Here is a 22,962-nt window from a genome sequence, read left to right on the forward strand (position 1 = left end):
TTTCTCTCCATCTTTACACGTTTCCCCTATCCTTGCAGCCATGTTTGCCTCATGCTCTGTTTGCATATGCCCCGTGCTCTGTATGCCCCGTGCTCTGTATGCCCCGTGCTCTGTATGCCCCGTGATCTGTATGCCCCGTGCTCTGTATGCCCCGTGCTCCCATGTTTGCCCCGTGCTCTGTTTGCCCCGTGCTCCCATGTTTGCCCCGTGCTCCCATGTTTGCCCCGTGCTCCCATGTTTGCCCCGTGCTCCCATGTTTGCCCCGTGCTCCCATGTTTGCCCCGTGCTCCCATGTTTGCCCCGTGCTCCCATGTTTGCCCCGTGCTCCCATGTTTGCCCCGTGCTCCCATGTTTGCCCCGTGGTGGCTCTGTCCCCCCACACCTTGGCACAGCCGCACAGAGCTTAAAAATAAAAAAAACCTCACCTTCTAGCCCCCACTCCTCCGCTGCTGCGTCCTCAGTCACTTCAGTTCCCGCGCGGCCACAAGACACCAGCGCCGCCTACTGACGCCTCCGTCTCCTAGGCAACAGGCCTGCAGCCCAGGAGAGGAGGCATGTCAGAGCGAGGAGAAATGTCTCCTCTGCTAAACACCACTTTGAGCTGCTGGCGCGATCACACCGGCAGTTCAAAGTGGCGCAGTGTGGCGACAGCGCGCGTGCCAGCAAAAAGGGCTCTGCGTGCCCAGTCTGGCATGCGTGCCATAGGTTCGCCATCACTGTCATAGCCTGAGGTAACAGACATATGAAGTCTGCAGTTTAGCCCCTTTTATTTGCTGTTGTTTTACAAAGTAGTAGTGCTAGGTTTCATGAATATTTTTCCTATTATCTTCCAAGTTTTCTTATTTGACTTTTTTAGATTGAATTCTTTTGCTAAATTTTGCTAGGGTTTTTTAGCTTATCGTTATCGAGTATGTCTGAGATTAAGCATATTCCCTTGGATTTCAACTGGTTGAGCTTTAATCTTGGTGAGAATGCAGAAAGCGTTTCGATCTTCATCCAACCTATTGATTCAGTGCCGTGTATTTTTCTAGATTGAGCTCCGAATTTCCTCCATGTTATTATTGAGTTCCTGGTGATGACCTCCTTAGGTAGTCGCTTTTTAGAGTCGCATATGTAGGCCACCACCAGGTCTCCAACTTCTATATTTGGACAATAAGAATCTTCAAGTCCCATTCATGCAGGTTTATCATCTCCATTCCAATACTTCTGGCTGCTTACGACTTAATAGTCGTTGCTTGATAGTAGGCCATTATGTTTGGCATCCCCAACCCCCCATTGATTCTGTTTTTGTTTAGGGTAGATTGTGCTACTTGAGGTTTAGTTTTCCCCATACAAAAGATGTTAGTTGAGTTTGGAGTTTTTGTAGAAGCTTCTTCTTGATTGGTAATGGGATAGTTCTGAATATATAAAGTAGCTTGGGGAAGTTCCAGCATTTTGTATGTGTTTATTTTTCCTAACCAGGAAAGCTCTGCTTTGGATAAATGCTGTAGATCTTTTTGGATGGTATTATAAATGTCAGTAATATTCTGGTTAGCGCAGTCCTTTGTGTTTTTTTGCTAGTTTGATTCCTAAATAAGACATGCTGTCCACATTCCACTGAAATTTGATTTCCGATTGTAGGACTTTTAATAGATCCTGATCCAGATTGAGGTGCATAACCTGGGTTTTATCCATATTGACCCTATATAATGAGACCCATGAGAATTCTTTAAAAATTTCCAAGGTCTGTTTGACCGAGTTCAGTGGATTCGTTAGAGAGAGTAGGATGTCATTTGCGAAAAGTGACACTTTGAATTGTCTGTTATTAGCAGGGACGCCTCTAATCCGGCTGTCCATCCTGATCTTCTTTGCCAAGGGCTCAATGAAAAGATCGGACAACGGCGGGGAAAGAGGACACCCCTGCCTTGTTCCATTCGAGAGGTTGATTTTACCCGAGAGGAGACCATTTGTTAAAATTCTCGCAGACCGGTTTGAGTAGAATTCAATTCTTATTTTCAATGGGGCAAAAGGGGGGTGTTTTGAACTTTTTTATATTTTTTTTTTCATATTTTTAAAACTTTTTTTTTCTTCACGTTTCATTGTATTTACTAGTCTCCTTAAGACTTAAAGCTGCAATCATCAAATTGCTTGTGCTGTACAGAGCAGTGCACAAGCATTGCTTTGTACAGCAGAAATGATGACATCCGATTAACATCAGCTCGCAGCCGGCATTCACAGGAAGTTCACGATGACAGACACAGCGGTCATCAGCGGTCGCCGAAGAGAGCAGGGAATGAGGCACCCCCTTGCCGCCGTGTGTTAACTCATGCTGTCAGAGATTGACTGGTTACGATCCACCTACAGCGGTTAAAGGCACATGTTGGCTGATCAGAGCAGTCATCATGTGTATGGAAAGATGCGGGCTCACTGTGCAAGCCCCCATTAAAGCAAAGAACACGACCTATGATGTAAATATACGTCTTCATCTTTTTCCAGCGTCAGTCCGGTTGCTCTCCGGTGATTTGTGTCCTGCTGACAGCTCCAGTGTGTCATGGAGCACTATAGAGGTCACAAATCAATAAGTCTCATTCTGACTTCAATAGACTTACATTGGGAGCTTGTGACGTAACTTCTGACTTCCGACCAGTCAGAAGTTACAGGCACAAGATGGCACCACTGCTCCTTAGCATCTCCAAAAAATAATGAGACCAATGGAGGGCAAGTATAGTAGAAGGGGCTTACAGTTAAAGGGAATCTGTCACCAGGTTTTTTCCACCTAATCTGCTAATCTGAGAGCAACATAACATAGGGCCAGAGTTCAGCATGTTCATGAGCTTTGTATAGCCCCGTCCACAGCACTGATTACAGTGTATATAGAAAACTGCCAATCAGTGTTGGGGGCAGGGTTATAGGGCTCCATATTCAAATAACTGCTAATGACAGCAAACAGCTCAGTAAGTGACACATTGCTGGAATCAGTGGCTCTGTCTCTACATTATGCTGCTCTCAGATGGGGGAGCAAAACCTGGTGACAGATTCCCTTAAAAGCACCACTCCAGTGCTGAACCCCCCCTCCCCACCCCTCTTTAGAGTGATGCTTTAAACAATGTTGTTTAAGACTTTATTTTAAATAAATAAATAAAGCCAGCATAGCAGACAAATGTTTTTCACAATTTCTGATAAGTGTGATATGTTCTTATGCCAGCTCCAGTTCTTCAGATTTAAAGCATTTCTTTTCTTATAGGAATGCTGGAATATGACCCAACCAAGAGGTTTTCAATACAGCAGATTCGTCGACACAAGTAAGTAAAGTGTTCTATATTTAAATTTTACTACCCCAGTTATTAGAAATTGGTTGTACAGATAAATGAACTCTGTATATCTAGGTATCGCTTTTATGGAGCAACAGTTGTTAATAGCTGATTTACATTAACTGTGATCTCCTAGCCTGAGGTAACAGGCATAGGAAGTCTGCAGTTTAGCTGCTTTTATTTGCTGTTGTTTTGCAAAGTAGTAGTAGCTAAAACTGCATTTTGTAAATTAGAAGGCCCATAAAGGATGGAATGGTATCAAAACCCTTTTTAAAGGGAAGCTGTCAGGTGCCATATGCACACAGGACCATGAGCAGTTCTGTGTACATATTACTAATCCCTGCCTAACCGTCCCTGTATACACTAGCATAGATACAGAGATCTTTAGAAAAAGGATTTCTAAAGATCTTCTATCATATTCTAATGAGTGCAGGGGCTAGTCCCAAGAGCGTTAGTTCCCCTGGCTAGTCAGCCCCCTTAGCATGTAAGTATGCCCCTGTGGGCATGCTAATGAATGTGCAGCATCAGAGGCATAGTTGCGCTCGCCTCTCGGCTGCCACCGCGCTGGACGCTGGGTTTCGGGTCAGTGTGCATGATTAGAAGTCCCGGACTTCCAGTCATGCATACTATGAAGCTGGGTGTACGCATCCCGCTTTCAAACTAGTGTAATGCGCTTGACTAGAATTTCAGGGACATTCTGATCTTGCGCACTGAGCTGAAAACCAGTGGTGGCAGTTGAGGTGAGCGCCACCATGCCTCTGACGCTGCGCATTCATTAGCATGTTAGTATGCTCACAGAGGCGTACTTACATGCCAAGGGGGCTGACTAGCCAACAGAACTAACGCCCTTGTGACTAGTCCCTGGCCTCATTAGCATATGATAAAAGATCTTTAGAAATACTTTTTCTAAAGATCTGTTTATATATGCTACTAGATACAGGGACGGTTAGGCAGGGATTAGCAATATGCATCCAGAACTGCTCATGGTCCTGTGTGCATATTGCACCTGACAGGTTCACTTTAAGAATATAGCATATGCTAAATGATCATTAGCAATTCACAAACAAAGCCTGAAGTAGCAGGTTGTCATAACAGTCTGTTTTTTTACATTAATGAACTCTAAAACAAACAAAAAAAAAACAAAACTTCAGCATAGACTCAACAGTCCAGTCTGTTTTTCAGGTTTGTTTATTCTCTATGTGACTCGGGCTGTTTTTAAAGACTCTGCAGGTTTTTGCTATGTAATCTAAATGCTCCTGTCCCCACAATGCACTTTCCAGATAATTCCCTCAACCCCATCACTCTTATTCCCTTCTTTTGAGGTTCACAACATCAGACTCTTCCATCCTCTCTCCCTCAGAGTAGCGATTGAATACCATCCACCAGGCTCACCCATCCAGTTCCTTAACCACTTTTCAGCCTGGCTGCCACACTTCATGTCCTCAGGCTTACCAACCTTTATCCTAGGAGACTTTAACATCCCCATGAACAGCCCCTCCTCCCCATCTGCATCCCAGCTTTTATATTTAACCACCTCTCTTGGCCTCTCACAGCTTTCATCCTCTGAGACACATGAAGATGGTAACACCCTTGACCTGGTCTTCGTCCGCCTCTGGACAAACTCTCATTTTGACAACTCACCTCTTCCCTTCTCTGACCACAACATCCTCTCCTTCAAGCTCACAAACCCTTGCCCACCCCAGCACACTTCAACCTATCACACATTCAGAAATCTATAGACCATTGACCCTCACACACTTGCAGACTCTCTACATTCATCACTATCCCCTATCTCCTCGCTTTCCTGTCCTGATCTGGCTGTAAACCACTACAATGACACACTCAGATGTACCCTAGACCAAGTAACACCCCTCACCCTCAGAACCTCCAAACAGAGTAAAACAGCCCTGGCTCACATCGCAAACTCTATTTCTCCAGCAATTCTCTAGGAATGCTGAACGCCTTTGGAGGAAAACTCGCACTTGTGAAAACTTCATCCATTACAAGTTCATGTTAAGAACATACAACTCTGCCCTTCACTGTGCCAAACAAACCTACTTCACCACCCTGATCTCATTTTCCAACAATCCAAAAAAACTCTTCACCACCTTTCACTCCCTCCTCAGTCCCAAAGTGCAGACCCCTATCACAGACAATCATGCTGATTATCTGGCCTCGTATTTCACAGAAAAAATAGAAAACATCCGCCAAGAGATTATTTCCCAGCTACCATGCGTCGTGATTCCCATCCCTCCCCACATCCTGTCCAGGTCACTTTCCACATTTGACCCAGTCACAGAGGAAGAAGTCTTCAGGCTCCTTTCTTCTTCTGGTGCTACCACTACTGATCCTTTTTTTCTTACACCTACTCCACTCCCTCTCTCCGGTCATCATCACTCACCTAACTAAAATCTTCAATCTCTCTCTTTCCTCTGCTATCTTCCCCTCCTCCCTCAAACACTATCATTACCCCATTATTAAAAAAACCTTCTCTTGACCCATCCTGCATAAGCAACAACAGACCAGTCTCCGATCTCCCCTTCAACTCCAAACTCTTGGAGCACCTGCTCTATTTTCGCCACACCCGCCACTTCTCCACTCACTCTCTTCTAGATCCTTTACAATCTGGATTCCACCCCTTACACTCAACAGAAACTTCCCCCGTCAAAGTGACCCATGACCTTTTGACAGAAAAATGTAATGGTGACTACTCTCTGATTATTCTTCTTGACCTTTCTGCAGCCTTTGACAGTGTCGACCACCATCTCCTTCTCTCTATGCTCCATTCAATCGGCCCAAAGGACACCGTGCTCTCCTGGTTCTCTTTCTATCTTTCTGGCCGGTCGTTCAGTGTATCATTTGTTGTCTCCACATCTTCTCCTCTTCCTCTCACTGTTGGAGTCCCTCAAGGTTCAGTCCTTGGCCCTCTTCTTTTCTCCCTCTACACTGCCCCAATTGGACACCTTTCCAAATTAACCTTTCCAAAACTGAACTACTTCTATTCCTTCCATCTTCTAACCTTCCTAAACCTGACATCTCCCTCTCTGTGTGCGGCACCACAATAATGCCTAGGCAGCAGACTCTGTCTGGAGGTTATGCTTGACACCAATCTTTCCTTCACCTCCTATGTACAACTTTTTGCCCTCTCCTGTCACTTGCACCTCAAGAACCTCTCTAGAATCCGCCCCTTTTTCACCATTGAAAGAACAAAACCACTCACTGTGGCCCTGATCGACTCGCACCTTAACTACTGCAATTCTCTATTAATTGGTCACCCCCTCCCCCCAACTAGATGCTCTCCTCCACAGTCCATCCTTAATGCTGCAGCCAGGGTCACCTATCTGGCTAACCATTACTGAGATGCTTCCGCTCTGTGCCAGTCATTGTACTGGCTGCCCATATATCACAGGATCCAATTCAAATTGCTTGTTCTCACCCACAAAGCTCTCCACAGTGCAGCACCCCCTACATCTCCACCCTCATCTCTGTCTATCACCCTACCCATTCTCTACGCCCCGCAAATGCCTTTTGACTAACATCCACACTAATCCGAACCTTCGACTCCCAGATCCAAGACTTCTCCTGAGCTGCACCAGTCCTCTGGAATGCTCTACCCCAAGAACCTAGGACAAATCACAATTTACTCTGCTTCAGACGCTCCCTAAAATCACATCTTTTAGGGTGGCCTATCGCACTCCCTAACCGAATTAAATTCACATAGTCCCTCCACGACGTCTCACAACATAACTCTCCATCAAACTCCACCGCACCCGAAAGCATCTCAAAGTTTGGCTGACTGGTTCAGGCAGCCTTTATCTATCCCCCATTTCTTTGAGATGACTGAATTGTCATTGTAAATAAGCACTTGTACCTTGTACCCAACCCACCTTGTGGTAGATGTAAGCTCTCACGAGCAGTGTTGTCTTTTTTTTGCTATAATTGTATTTTCTATAACTGTTACTTGTTTGTATATGAACCTCTGAATTGTAAAGCGCTGCGGAAGATGTTGGCGCTATAGAAATAAAGATTATGATTATTATTACTGAAGACTGCATGATCTAGGGGCGACAAAAAATGAAATTCAATCATGCTTCTCTTGCCAAGGTATGTTCAGTTATTTATTTGCATTGTTTGTTTAAGCAGCAGGACTTTATCATTGGTGTAACTTGCAGGCTCCTGCTGTGTTGTCCGGTAGGACTCCTTTGCTGATTGGCGCCCCACTGTCAATGTACAATGTCTAAAGAACAGTTCTCTCAGCTCCGCAGCACAGCGACATCTAAAAGTTCTGATTGTGTAAGAATGGCTGCACCCATTGCCTCTTTGCCTACATCATGCTGTTCTCAGAAGTGGTAGCAAAAAAACTTGCTGACCGATTCCATTTAAATGCAATACTAATCTTTACCTCTATAGAGCTGTAAACAATCAACCTGTAGATATCTGCTCACCTGATCATTCCTGTTTTAATAAATAGAATGCATAGTCTGTGAAGACATGCCTGAAAACCAAACCCAATTTTGCTTGTGGGGAAAATAATCCATAATACTCATGTCTTTTTATATACAGTTGTGGTTCACATTATTGCACCTCTGAATATTAAGTATGCTATGCTATGTAACATATCTCTTGAAATAAAGTGTTTAGTGAGTGAAACTGCGTATATGATGTGCAATAACGCCAAAATAAAACCTTGGCAGGAAAAAAAGGATACACAATTGAAGACCATGGCAGGACACCATTAAAGGCAACCTGTCACCAGGTTTTTTCCTCATAACCTGCGGCCACTACCAGTCAACCCTTATATACATCATTCTAGAATACTGTATATAACAGCCCAGGCAGCTCTGTATAAAGTAAAAAACACCTTTTTATAATACTCACCAAGGGGGTGGTCCAATCCAATGTCGGCCTGTGTGGATGAAGTAGGATGCGTCATCCACAAATGGCTGACCGAGACGTGCGAGGCCCATAGGACCAGTCTGCTTCCTAGGTGAGTATAATAAAAGGTAATTTTTTTTTTTTCTTAATTGCTGTACAGAGCGTCCTGGGCTCTTATATACAGTGTTCTAGAATCCTGTATATAAGGTGTCACTGGTGCTGGCCACAGCTTTTACGCTGTGGTCACACGGGGATTACTGCGATCCCCTCACATTACACTCGGCTCACGCTGGCAGTACAGCAGAGCCGAGTGTCATGCTAGTGTCCCTGCGACTGAGGTCCGACCGTGCGAGTGGACCTTAGCTGCGTGGGGCGGGCCGGCTCTGAGGAGGGGAGGGAGGGAGTAATCTCCCTCTCTCCTCCGTAGCTGGCTATTGCCATTCTCGCCCTGCACTCGTGGTACACCGGTGTAATGCGAATGCAGTGCGATTTTTCTCTCGCCCCATACACTTAAATGGGTGTGAGAGAAAGAGTCTCGCATTACAGACGCAGCATGCTGCAATTTGTTTTATCGGTCCAATTAGGGCTGACAAAATAATTGTTCACGTGCACTGGCACATAGGCTAATATTGGTCCGAGTGGAATGCAATGTTTTATCGCACTCCACTCGCACCGTTTTTCTCGCCGTGTGTCTTAGGCCTAAAAGGGAAAATCCTGGTGACAGGTTTCCTTTAATGTTACCATCTTTTCAGCTTTAAGTAAAGAACCAAATCAGAGTAACTTATGATTAATTAAAAAATTAGACTTCCCTGTCCTCACCTTGTCAGTGTTCCCATGGCTTTGCTTAACCTATGAATAGTGGCTTTGATTCTTCTCTGTTCCATGGTCAAAATGGCAAAGATGAGAACTTTGTAAGCAGACCAGAAATGCTATTACGACCAAGCACAAGCCATCTTGTATACTTTAAGTGTCTTCCAAAGAGCTGGGTATCCATTCTTTAACAGTTCAAAATGTTATCATGAGGTCTGCTACTTGCAAAACAGTCACAAGCCTTCCAGGATATGGGGAAAGCGGAAAATCAATGAGAAAACTCTACAAATGTTGTTTTAAGATGTTGTTTCAACATCATCAGGTTTGGGCTAGATACATCTGGATTGACTGTTTCAACCCGTAACCTAAGCCATACACTGAAAAAAAAAGAGGGCTGTATGAGCTAGGGTTGAAGAGAACCCCACTGCTTAATAAAAAAAGGCATAAAAAAAGAGAAACTCAACTCCATCAGTAGTTACATGGGTCAACAACCATCTTTCCGGGAAAATGTGTTATGGAGATATGAAACCAAACTAGAGCTCTTTGTCAATTAATACTAGTGTTATGTTTATAAAGGCCAAAATAGAATCAAAATGTTTAAAGAAAAGTGCACCCTACCTACAGTAAAATATGGTGGAGAATTCATAATATTGTGAGACCATCTCTGGAACAGGATGCTATGTATATCACAAAAACAATGAATTTGGAGGATTATCATAGCATTTTAGAGTGAAATATGCCCACAAGTGTAAGAAACCTAGATTTGAGTTGAAGACTAAAGGGTGCTTTACACGCTGCAAGATCGCTAACGATATATCATCGGGGTCACGTCGTTAGTGACGCACATCCGGCGCTGTTAGCGACACCGCAGCGTGTGACACCTAGGAGTGACGATCCTGTGACGTGTGACGTCGCTGTGACGCCGCACGAACCGCCCCCTTAGAAAAGAGGCGGTTTGCCAGCCAGAGCGACGTCGCAGGGAAGGTAAGTCCGTGTGACGGGTGTAAGCGATGTTGTGTGCCACAGGCAGCGATTTGCCCGCCTCGTACAACCGACGGGGGCGGGTACGCTCGCTAGCGATATCGATACCGATATCGCAGCATGTAAAGTACCCTTTAGGGTTCTACAGTAAGGTAATAGCCACAAACACATGCAAAAGTAAACAGTAATGGTTATGAATTACTAATCTGAATCCAGTTGAAACATTCCAGAGGTTGAGAGAATTGCAGAAGAAACTACCAGCAGACCACTGGAAGAAGCTGTTACTAAATGCTAAATGTTGTGCACCCAAGTATTATGGAAAGGGTGTATTTTATTTCTGTCCATGTCATATTGTTTCTTCTTTCTCCTTTTTTTTTTTTGTTTGTGACTGCATATATGGCAACAGGTTAACCTTTTTTTTTTTTTTTTTTTTTGATGAATGCATTTGAACACCTTACTAAAATGTTGTAATACACAATTTGTATATATAGTATATCATAAGAGTGAGTACATCCCTCACATTTTTGTAAATATTTTTATATCTTTTCATGAGACAATGCTGAAGATATGATACTTTAATACATGTAAAGTAGTCCTACATAACGTCCCAAAACACTGCTCCCAGACAACCACTGCCTTGCTGAAGAAACTGAGGGTAAAGGTGCTGGACTGGCTTAGTGTATGTTGAGACCTAAACCCTATGGAGCATTTGTGGGACGTCATCAGATGAAAGCTGAAGGAGCGCAAGGTCTCTAAATCCACCAACTTCATGATGTCGTTATGGAGGAGTGAAGAGGAGTCCAGTGGCTTCTGTGAGACTCTAGTGAACTCCTCACCCAAGCGAATTAAGGCAGTGCTTGAAAATAATGGTGTCCACACAAAATATTGACACTTTGGACACAATCTGACCATTTTCACTTAGGGGTACAATAACTATTGTTGCCAGTGGTTTAGATACTAATGACTGTTGAGTTATTTAGAAGGCACACCAAATTTATACTGTTATACAAGATGTACACGGACTACTTTACATTGTATCAAATTGTCATATCTTAAGTGTTGTCAAATGTAAAGACATAAAAAAATTAACAAATGTGAGCGATGTAATCACTTTTATGATATACAATATGTGCAATATGTTGTATATTGTGATATACTGTATGTAGTTATTTCTGAAGATATAGCTAATATATTTTTTATAATTAATCAAGTAGGCCAATGATGTTGGTCACAATTGATTTGTGTCGATCACCATAGGCAATAACGAAAGTACCTTACACTTATATGTTAGCATCCTTGATATTATTCCAGAATAGGAAGTATTTCTCCAAAAAAATTATTGCAATTACTATATACATATTTTGTTATACACATTTACTTTGTGTGTTTTGGAGCAACACACATCTAACAAAGAGAAAAAAAGGGCAAATTTGACAATTTCTCACATCCCCTCCCCCTCCCAAAAGAATAATAAAAAATGGGCCAGACAAAATTGTTGGCATCGTTCTAAAATTAATATGTGATGCCCATTCGAACTAGTCTGTGGCAAGAAACCAGTATGGGCAATATCAAAATCACACCTGAATCCATATAAAAATGGGAGAAGTTGGCTTAATCTTTGCATTGTGTGCATTGTGTGCCTGTGTGTGCCGCACTAAACATGAAGAACAGAAAGAAGAGAAGAGAACAGTCTGAGGTCTTGAGAACCAAAATTGTTGAAAAATATAGCTACATTCTCAAGGTTACTAGAACATCTCCAGAGACCTTGATGTTACTTTGTCCACAGTGTGCAACATAGTCAAGAAGTTTAAAACCCATTTCACTGTAGCTAATCTCCCTGAATGTGGCCAGCAGAGAGAAATTGATGAAAGGTTGCAACGCAGGATAACCCAAATCGTGGAAAAGTTGCCCCAATCAAGTACTACAGAAATTCAAGCTGTCATGCAGGCTCAGGGTGCATCGGTGTCAGCACAAACTGTCGACATTTGAATTAAATAAAATGCCATGGCAGAGACCCAGGAGGACCCCTCTGCTGACACAGAGACCTAAAAAAGATAGACTACAGTTTGCCAAAATATACATGAGTAAGCGAAAATCCTTTCTGTGAAAGTGCCTTGTTGATAGATGAGACAAAGATAAAGATTTTTAGTGAAGCACATCAATCTACGGTTTAGTGAAAATGGAATGAGGCCTACAAAGAAAAGAACGCCGTACCTACAGTCAAATATGGGGGAGTCTCAAATATGTTATGGGGTGTTTTACTGCCTCTGGCACTGGGTGCCTTGAAGATTACCAAAGGATTTTGAGTGCAAAGTAGTGCCCAATGTCAGAAAGCTGGGTTTGCGTCCTAGGTCATGGGTCCTTTAAAAAAAAACAAAGTCGTAACTAATGTTGAAGGGGTAACAATTGTGGGAAAACCAAGAAAAGAAAAAGCTCTATGAAAAAATTAACTTTAAATAAATTAGATTAAATCAGATGACCAATAAACAAAACCACGTTAGTATATAAAAAAAATGTGAAGGAGGTAAAGTATTGGATACAATGAAAAAGCATATAACTATAAGTCCTTTGGTATCAGAATTGGGAGGAAACTGACCCTGGTAGACCCTGCCAATATCCTTACCTGGCAGTGGAGGGTATGACGCTATAGGTTAGTGGTGCCCACACAACTTTTGGAATCCCTGACTTTTGGGAATCTGTTATTACTCTACTCTTCACTGATAATGTGCGCCAACACCTAGTGAGTAAAAATAAATCCATGACAGTCGTGGAGTAAACCGTATTACCACAATGATTGGCATAATGGATACAAATTTGTTATTTATCTGAAAGGAACAATGAGTCCAAAATCGGGGTCCCCAAATCGGAGCCCAATGCGTTTCTCCCCCATCAGGTACATGGGGGTTTATCAGGGGACAGATGTAGAGGAATTCAGGATCACAGATATCGCGCCCTTAAACAGTATAACCACTGGTGCCTGAGGATGATACCTACAGTGCCTTGCGAAAGTATTCGCCTCCCTTGAATTTTTCAACCGTTTCCCACATTTCAGGCTTCAAACATAAAGATAAAAATGTTAATGTTATGGTGAAGAATCAACGACAAGTGGGACACAATTCTGAAGTTGAACAAAATGTATTGCTTATTTTAAACTTTTATAAAAAATAATACATCGAAAAGTGGGGCGTGCAATATTATTTGTCCCCTTTACTTTCAGTGCAGCAAACTCACTCCAGAAGTTCATTGAGAATCTCTGAATGATCCAATGTTGTCCTAAATGACTGATGATGATCAATATAAGCCACCTGTGTGTAATCAAGTCTCCGTATAAATGCACCTACTCTGAGATAGTCTCTCAGTGTTCTGTTTAAAGCACAGAGAGCATCATGAAGACCAAGGAACACAACAGGCAGGTCCATGATACTGTTGTGGAGAAGTTTAAAGCCGGATTTTGTTACAAAAAGATTTCCAAAACTTCAAACATCCCAAGGAGCACTGTGCAAGCAATCATATTGAAATGGAAGGAGTATCATACCACTGGAAATCTACCAAGACCCGTCCGTCCATCCACACTTACATCTCAAACAAGGAGAAAACTGATCAGAGATGCAGCCAAGAGGCTCTTGATCAGTCTGAATGGTGGGAGAGCCTGTCCATATGACAACAATCAGTCGTACACTGCACAAATCTGGCCTTTATGGAAGAGTGGCAAGGAGAAAGACATTTCTCAAAGAGATCCATAAAAAGTGTTGTTTAACATTTGCCACAAGCCACCTGGAACACACACCAAACATGTGGAAGAAGGTGCTATGGTCAGATGAAACCAAAATTGAACTATTTGGGCACAATGCCAAACGATATGTTTGTCGTAAAAGCAACACAGCTCATCACCCTGAACACACCATCCCCACTGTCAAACATGGTGGTGGCACCATCATAGATTGGGCCTGCTTTTCTTCAGCAGGGACAGGGAAGATGGTTAAAATTGATGGGAAGATGTATGGAGCCAAATACAGGACCATTCTTGAAGAAAACCTGTTGGAATCTGCAAAAGACCTGAGATTGGGACGGAGATTTGTCTTCCAACAAGACAATGATTCCAAATATAAAGCAAAATCTACAATTGAATGGTTCACAAATAAACGTATCCAGGTGTTAGAATGGCCAAGTCAAAGTCCAGACCTGAATCTAATCGAGAATCTGTGGAAAGAGCTGAAAACTGCTGCTCACAAATGCTCTCCATCCAACCTCACTCAGCTCGAGCTGTTTGCAAAGGAAGAATTGGCAAGAATTTCAGTCTCTCGATGTGCAAAACTGATAGAGGCATACCCCAAGCGACTTGCAGCTGTAATCGCAGCAAAAGGTGGCGCTACAAAGTATTAACTTATAGGGGACGAATAATATTGCACGCCCCACTTTTCAGTTATTTATTTTTATAAAAGTTTAAAATAAGCAATAAATTTTGTTAAACTTCACAATTGTCTCCCACTTGTTGTTGATTCTTCATCATCACATTAAAATTTTTATATTTATGTTTGAAACCTGAAATGTGGGAAAAAGTTGAAAAATTCAAGGGAGCCGAATACTTTCGCAAGGCACTGTAAATCATGGCTCTTCCAAAAGCACAATGACCCCAACCATACTTCAAGAAGCACCCAGGAATAGATAAAACCACGCTGGAGAGTTCTCAAGTGGCCAGCAGTGAGTCCGGAACTACAAGTGCATCTCAATAAATTAGAATATCAAAAAGTTAATTTATTTCAGTAATTCAATACAAAATGGAAAACATATTATATAGAGTCATTACACACAAAGTGATCTATTTCACGTGTTTATTTCTGTTAATGTTTATGGCTTACAGCCAATGAAAACCCAAAAGTCAAATTAGAATATTATATAAGACCAACTGAAAAAATGATTATAAACTCAGAAATGTTGGCGCCTACTGAAAAATCTGCACAGTAAATGCCTCAATACTTGGTCGGGGCTCCTTTTGCATGAACTACTGCATCAATGCGGCATGGCATGGAGGCGATCAGCCTGTGGCACTGCTGAGGTGTTATGGAAGCCCAGGTTGCTTTGATAGCAGCCATCAGCTCGTCTGCATAGCTGGGTCTGATGTCTCTCATCTTCCTCTTGACAATATCCCATAGATTCTATATGGAGTTTAGGTCAGGTGAGTTTGCTGGCCAGTCAAGCACAGTGATACTGTGGTTATTAAAACATGTATTGATACAATTGGCAGTGTGGACAGGTGCCAAGTTATGCTGGAAAATTAAATTTCCATCTTCAAAAAGCTTGTTGGCAGAGGGAAGCATGAAGTGCTCTAAAATCTCCTGGTAGACGGCTGCGCTGACTTTGGTCTTGATAAAGCACAGTGGGCGGCACGGTGGCTCAGTGCAGTGCAGTGCTGTGCAGTCTTGCAGCGCCGGGGTCCTGGGTTCAAATCCCACCAAGGACACTATCTGCAAGGTGTTTGTATGTTCCCCCCCGTGTTTGCGTGGGTTTCCTCCGGGTACTCCGGTTTCCTCCCACACTCCAAAGACATACAGATAGGGACTTTAGATTGTGAGCCCCAATGGGGACATTGTTGCCAATGTATGTAAAGCGCTGTGGAATTAATAGCGCTGTATAAATGAATAAAATTTATTATTATTACCTACACCAGCAGATGACATGGCTCCCCAAGCCATCACTGATTATGGAAACTTCACACTAGACCTCAAGCAGCTCGGATTGTGACCTCTCCACTCTTCCTCCAGACTCTGGGATCTTGATTTCCAAATGTAATGCAGAATTTACTTTCATCTAAAAACAACACCTTGGATCACTAAGACACAGTCAAGTTCTTTTTCTCTTTAGCCCATTTAGGACGCTTCTGGCGTTGTCTATTGGTCATGAGTGGCTTGATACAAGAAATACAACAGTTGTAGCCCATGTCCTGGATACATCTGTGTGTGAGGTGGCTCTTGAAGCACTGACTCCAGCAGCAGTCCACTCCTTGTGAATCTCCCCCAAATTTTTGAATGGCCTTTTCGTAACAATCCTATCAAGGCTGTAGTGATCCTGGTTGCTTGTGTATCTTTTTCTAGAGATTAACAAAGAAAATTTACAAATGCGGGTAGAGTGCTAAATCAGACTAACAAGTATCCTCAAACCCCTATTTAAAATATAATTATATTAATAAATCCTTAAAAAAACCCAATAGACACACTAACAAATAAACAAGGGGGTCAGGTAACTTACATAAACTGCTACTGAGATGAAGGGACGGGGAGGGGGGCCCTGGTAACCCTAAATAGAAAAGGTGTCCCTACCTATCAATGGAGGGTATAACACATTAAGTTTCCGGGCGCCCCCGTTCCACGCCATCTGTCCCTTTCCCTCACCCTAAATAGGGAAGATGACCAAGAGAGAAAGGGGGAGGTAGTCCCAGAATTGTTAGGGTCTAATAGACTATAAACAGGTGTATGCTTATTCCAATTCCTGACCCAAATGATATAATATACAACCACTAAAGGAATTTATGGTACAAAAAGTACAGTATCCTGCATCCATGGCTTACAGCCATGGATCACCACCTCACAGGATTTGCTGTAGTCTCCCCAAGCCTCCTGACGAACCTTTAATGGGAAGGAAGAAACGCGTAGAGGCCAGGCAGGGATGAAGACCTGCTCTTTCAGGGAAGTTGATTTTTTTTTTTTCTTTTTCCTGTGTTATCCTATGTCATTGTCTGGTATTACCTGTGACAAGGGCTGTTGTCATCTAACTAGGATAACAGTATCAATGGGTGGTAGTAATTTTTCTGCCGATTTATAGTCTTGTCATGATTGTATAAGGATTATGGTGGCTCCTTTTTGACACATCATTGTTTGACATATTATATTTCCAATGAGTTAAATCGTGCAGGATACTGTGTTTTTTGTACCAGAACTTCCTTTAGTGGTTGTATATTATATCATTTGGGTCAGGAATTGGAATTCTTATTCTTATTATTATTATTATTATTATTATTTATAGAGCACCATTGATTCCATGGTGCTGTACATGAGAAGGGGGTTACAATTAGAGTTGAGCGCGGTTCGTGGTTCGTGGTTCTCCAGTTCTAGGCTCGAGTGATTTTGGGGCCTGTTCTAGATCGAACTAGAACTCGAGCTTTTTGCAAAAGCTCGATAGTTCTAGAAACGTTCGAGAACGGTTCTAGCAGCAAAAAAACAGCTAAATCATAGCTTGGTTTCTGCTGTAATAGTGTAAGTCACTCTGAATCACACTATTATGACATTTCAGTGTATAGTGTGCGTGAACAGCGCCTTCAGATCACTGCTGTTTCTATAATGGCGATCGCCATTTTTTTTTTTTTTCTTGTCTTCCTTCCCTAAGCGCGCGCGTCTTGTGGGGCGGGCCAGCATGTCAGCCAATCCCAGACACACACACAGCTAAGTGGACTTTGAGCCAGAGAAGCAACGGCATGTGTGATAGGATGTCCATGTCACATGTCCCTGCATTATAAAAACGGACATTTTCCTCCAGGACGCCATTATCTGCCTTCTGCGTCTTTGGTGTCAGACATCACTGTCGCAGCTCCGTCCTCCTGAGTCCTATCGCCGATACAGCTGTATGCGCTGCATACACAGCGTTAGACAGCATAGGGAGAGCACTTTATAGCAGTCCTTTTAAGGGCTCAAACCGGCAGGGTCAGAGAGCCATAGGTGACAGGTCCTGCAAACAGCAACAGCGTCTGTGTAGCCAAGGTCAGGGATTTCCTCCCTGCATTTCACCATTAGGAGGGAATAGAAAGGCAGGCTTCCATTCCTCTACCCAGAGCCCCACAATCCTGCCACTGTACCCTCTTGTCCTCTGCACACTCCAACTCATTATAACTAAGCCATTATACTAGCAAACACTCAGTGTACCTAGTGGCATCCTAAACGTGGCTATTGGACTTTGCTATAGTCCCACTAGTGCAAAGATATTTGCAGAGCACGTCTGCCTGCATTGCACACTCCAACTTTTTTAAACTAAGCAATTTTACTAGCAAACACTCAGTGTACCTAGTGGCATCCTAAACGTGGCTATTGGACTTTGCTATAGTCCCACTAGTGCAAAGACATTTGCAGAGCACGTCTGCCTGCATTGCACACTCCAACTTTTTTAAACTCAGCCATTATACTAGCAAACACTCAGTGTACCTAGTGGCATCCTAAACGTGGCTATTGTACTTTTGTCTATTCACACTATTGTAAAGATATTTGCAGCACGTCTGCCTGCATTGCACACTCAAACTTTTTTAAACTCAGCCATTATACTAGCAAACACTCAGTGTACCTAGTGGCATCCTAAACGTGGCTATTGTACTTTTGTCTATTCACACTACTGCAAATCTATGTGCAGCACCTCTGCATGACAACCTCCTGCTCTGTTTTTAATAAGCTATAATGATAGCACAAAATACTGCCATTTAGTGGCATCATAGAACTGGCTGTTGTATTCCATTAGTGCCCCACTGGTGACAAGCTATTTCTAGCACCTCTACATCACACCCTCATGCACATTTTGCTACGCTAATGTTATAGCAAACTCATGGAATTCATTGCTGCATTTCATAATTCGGAGTGATAGAAAGTCAGGCTTCCTTTAGCTTTTCCTTCTGTTCATAGACAGCATCTCCAAGACAAATTTCCCCTCCACGTCTAAGTGTGGAGAGGCAGCTAGTGCGCATGCGTGTGCCGATGTACCCCAGCTGCAGCATAATTACAGTGTTTCGCGTAGTCAGTATGCTCAGCCTGACTGTGTTATTCCTGATGCTAAGTCTTATTTTCGGGATACAGCGCATGCTCCCACACTAAGTGTGAAAAGCCTCTTTGCACAGGTGCTTGCATTCCGTGCCGGGTCTAAGTCCTGTTTTGTGCCTAGACACCATGCTAAAGCTGATAGTCTTTTTTCAGAGACTGTATTTCATGCTACTGAGCATGCTCAGGCACTTCCTGCATCAGAGACTAGGTCCGGTAATGAACTCTTTGGCCCTGGCCCTGATCTGGGGGTCCCATATAGACCACAGGGCATCAGGTGTCCTCCCAAATGGCTTGCAGAGGCCCACACCTATGACTTGTCACCGCATTATTGATGGTCAGACGATGACTGGTGAGGTGTTTGGGTCATGGCAGCCATGAGGTCATCATTGAAGTTGCGGTTCCAAATAGGACGCTAGTTATGCCACTCATGACGTGTCACTCTACTTTTGTCTCCAGGAGGTGCATTGTGGTTCACCCTGGTTTGGGGCGGACCCAGGTTATAAAAGGGGCTGGAGCCAACAAGGAGGTGCGCAGTCTTCTATTATGCTCCGAAAGAGCACACCTCCATGTGTTGAACCCATTGCGGCTTTAGGCCAGAGGTAGGCAGGGATAGGGTGGTGGATGCAGGCCACCACCACAGTTGGTAACGCAGAACGGTTAAGACCAGCTCCTGTCCTAACAGTCCTGCTTGTGCAGCCCAGTGGCATTAACAGGCCTGCTGCTGCTGATGCGCCTGCTGTCCACAGGTGTGGCCCCTACGCACACGGTCAGCGTACTCAATGGCCCCTGTGTTGTTAACAGGGAGTTCCTGGGCTGGGTGGGCATGTAGACCCTGTGACGCTAACAGGGCTCACAGTCTCCAGATCCGAATGGCGTCTAACTCGGTTCAGGCTACTATTTGTTTCATAGCCACACAGCTCTCTATCCTCCACCAAACCTTCAAGTTGCCAACCTCTCCTTTTCCAACTGGGAGCACGGTGGACACTGACAGCTGATGGGGATATATACCTTTCTCTTTCTTTTCTTATTAATTTTCGTTATATAGCGGTCACAGATTATATACCACTTTATCCAAATCTGCCAGTCCCACTGTAACAGATGTTGTTTCTTCAGCAAATGTTACAGTTGCTTTACCACCAAATCCACGGACAAAAACTTTTTTCCCCTTTCCAACACACCTGTTCCCCTTTCCAACAGCATCTGTCCTTTTTCAACTCATTTTGGGATATGACCAAAAGTGCAACTGTGCAGGGACACCGTACTCAACGCCATCTCAGCACAGCAGCCATCCCTCGGTCCCTCCGATGTGGACAAGTAAAAGACCATTTCCTCCTATCCATGACAAAGCGTTGAGATTCACTCTGTGCAGCACTGGTGTTTAGTGGAAAAGTAGATCTAAGATTGCGTACCACATTCTGCAGATACTCCTGTATACGTGCGTCTATTTCTATGGCAGGAATTAGTTCGCCAAATTTTGTCTTGTACCGGGGATCTAACAGTGTGGCAACCCAGTATTCAGGATTACTTCAAATTCATACAATCCGAGGGTCATGTAGGTAGTGCAGCAAGAAGGCGCTCATGTGTCTTGTGCATCCAGGAGGACCAAGTCCTTGGTGTGTTGGTGGCAGAGAGGTGAGAATCGTGCATCCTTCCTCTGCCCTCTACCCACAACCTCGCACAACCGAAATGTGAGCAAGCTCTCACTCATCTGCTGAGTCTTCCATGCCCATCGCCAGTTCGTCCTCCATTTCTTCATGGGCTCCTGCACTTTCATCAACACTTTTTGCTGATACTATGCACCCTTGTTAATCCCTCTCCCTCACCATGACTGCCGCATAGGTGCCGCTGACCATCTGGACCTCGTAGATCTTGTTATCCCTTCCGCATATGACTCCTCCTGTACTTCCTCCCCTTCCTCTTGGCCCAACACCTGACTCCGAATAATAATTACAGTGTGCTCCATCATGTAGATGACCAGAATTGTCACGCTGAGAATGACATTGCCAGTGCTAAACATCTTCGTCGACATTTCAAAACTGTGTAGCAGGGTGCATAGGTCCTTGATCTGACACCACTCCAGCAGCGTGATCTGCACCACCTCTTGATCAAGTTATCCCAGGCTGTATGTCATACCGTATTTCAGCAGGGCTCTGCGGTGCTGCCACACACGCTGCAACATGTGCAGATTCCAATTCCTGCGTGTCGGAACATCGCATTTCCGGCGTTTAACTGCCAGACCCTAAGACTTCCGGAGTGATGAAAGTTGTTGAGCTGCTGTGTGCGCACGATGGAAGTGAGCACATAGCGAGCGTGCCCGCTGCACAAGGCCATGTAGGCCGTGATGGTGTTTTAAAAATTGCTGGAGAATTCGGTTCAACACGTGAGCCATAAAAGGCACGTGTGTCACATTGCCCTGAGGATGGCCCGCAGCCAGGTTTGCATCATTGCCGCACACGGCTGTTAAGTCACCAACGGAGTCCGCTCCGTCAATTTGTACTCCGGTCGCCAGGTGACAACGTGTTCCTTTCATGAATAGTGCTGATGATGGGAGAGTAGTCGATGCCAGCGGCGCAGGTGGACGCAGGTTATGCTCACCCACTGTGCTGCATTACCTTGACAGATGCAGAATCTCTGGCTGAATGTAGCTGGTGGGTATCTCACAGATGAAATACCATCATTCAGCTACAACCAATGGGAAGACACCACACCCTTTTTTATGCCCATCCTGTCTGCAGACCACTGCCAGACATAGCTATGAACCTCTGGTTAATTTTACCCCCAGTTCAGTTTTATGATTTTGTGTGCTTGTTACCTGACTACTTCTCCTGCTTGCTGTTTATGTACCTTGTTGGCCGATACGCATTTCACCTCTGCTTGTTTTCTGATTAAGTCCTGGCCGTCCCATTCTGTTCCTGTTCCTCAATTAATGTTTTGACCCTGCCTGACTACTATTCTCTGTAATAGCGGTGTGACTCACATTTCCCATACATTTCAAAGTAAAACTTTGACCGCCTGATGGCATTGAGCTCTGCTGCCAGCATAGTAAGGAGGTGTGTGGTAGTCCTTGTGCGCAGTTGCAAGGAAGGGTGGCCTGACCACACAGGGTTTGCGCCAAGGTGGAGGACCCACACGAGGTTGAAGAGGCAGAAGCAGTGTATTAACTTCTACATACAGAACAAGGATTGAAACAACTCGTGGGGACGGCAAGACTTGTACAGCAGACCCTTCTCCATCTCTCACCATAGTTTGCCAGTGCCCAGTCAGTGACATGTAATGACCCTGTCTATGCTTACTGGTCCAAGTATCTGTGTTGAAATGCACCCTGTCGCACACAGATTTTCTCAAGGAAGTGGTGATGTTGTGTGCGACATGCTGGTGTAGCGCGGGCATGCTTTTCTTGGAGAAGCAGTGGTGATTGGGCATCTGGTACTGGGGCACAGCGACAGACACAAGGTCTGTAAAATCCTGTGTGTCCACTACGCGTAAAGGCAGCATTTCGGTAGCCAACAGCTTACAGAGGGATAGAGTCAACCACTTAGCTTTGTCATGGGTCGCAGGAAGTGGCCTTTTATTTGACCACATCTGAGGGACAGAGATCTGGCTGCTGTCTGTAGACTGTGTTGAGTAGGGTGTCCCTGGAAAAATGCAGGTTTGTGAGAAAAGTGCAGGCGGAGACATGATGTTGCCTTCATGTTGCCTTCAGATCTGTTCATCTTGTATCATTTTTAAAAAACACAGCAAGCAAGGGTTACTCCAAGTGGAGTCTACCTTTTTTCCAAAAATTGGGCACACAGACACCCCATCAGTGGCAGCACTTGTGCCCTAGTTGCAAACAGGATGTTTTGATTTGCATCAAGCACATTCCAAATCCACAAGCATTTACTCTCCCCAGAATGACACAGGGGTAGTAAATTCCTTCTGGATCCATGACTTGTTCATTTTGATGAACGTCAGTCTGTCCACATTGTCACTGGACAGACGCGTGCGCTTATCTGTCAGCACACACCCAGCAGCACTGAAGACACGTTCAGAGACAACGCTGGCAGCTGGACACGACAAAATCTTCAAGGCGTAACTGGAGAGCTCTTGACATTTTTCTAGATTTGAAGCACAAAAGGAGCAAGGCTCCATTTGCAAATTCATGGCATCGATGTTCCTTTGGAGATACTCCTGTATCATCCTCTCCATCCGTTGACTATGTGTCAGACTTGTTG

The 22,962-nt window shown here is 44.0% G+C and overlaps 1 protein-coding gene across 1 annotated transcript in view; it reads left to right on the forward strand.

The window, feature by feature from the left end:
* Positions 1 to 22,962, forward strand: part of STK11 (serine/threonine kinase 11) — a 149,727-nt gene that overhangs the window by 73,648 nt on the left and 53,117 nt on the right. Inside the window, exon 7 of the mRNA XM_075352959.1 lies at positions 3,224 to 3,281. Within this exon, the coding sequence (XP_075209074.1) occupies positions 3,224 to 3,281 (58 nt within the window). The remainder of the gene's footprint in view (positions 1 to 3,223; positions 3,282 to 22,962) is intronic.

The sequence above is a fragment of the Anomaloglossus baeobatrachus genome, chromosome 1, assembly GCF_048569485.1.
Source record: "Anomaloglossus baeobatrachus isolate aAnoBae1 chromosome 1, aAnoBae1.hap1, whole genome shotgun sequence".
Classification (NCBI taxonomy): domain Eukaryota; kingdom Metazoa; phylum Chordata; class Amphibia; order Anura; family Aromobatidae; genus Anomaloglossus; species Anomaloglossus baeobatrachus.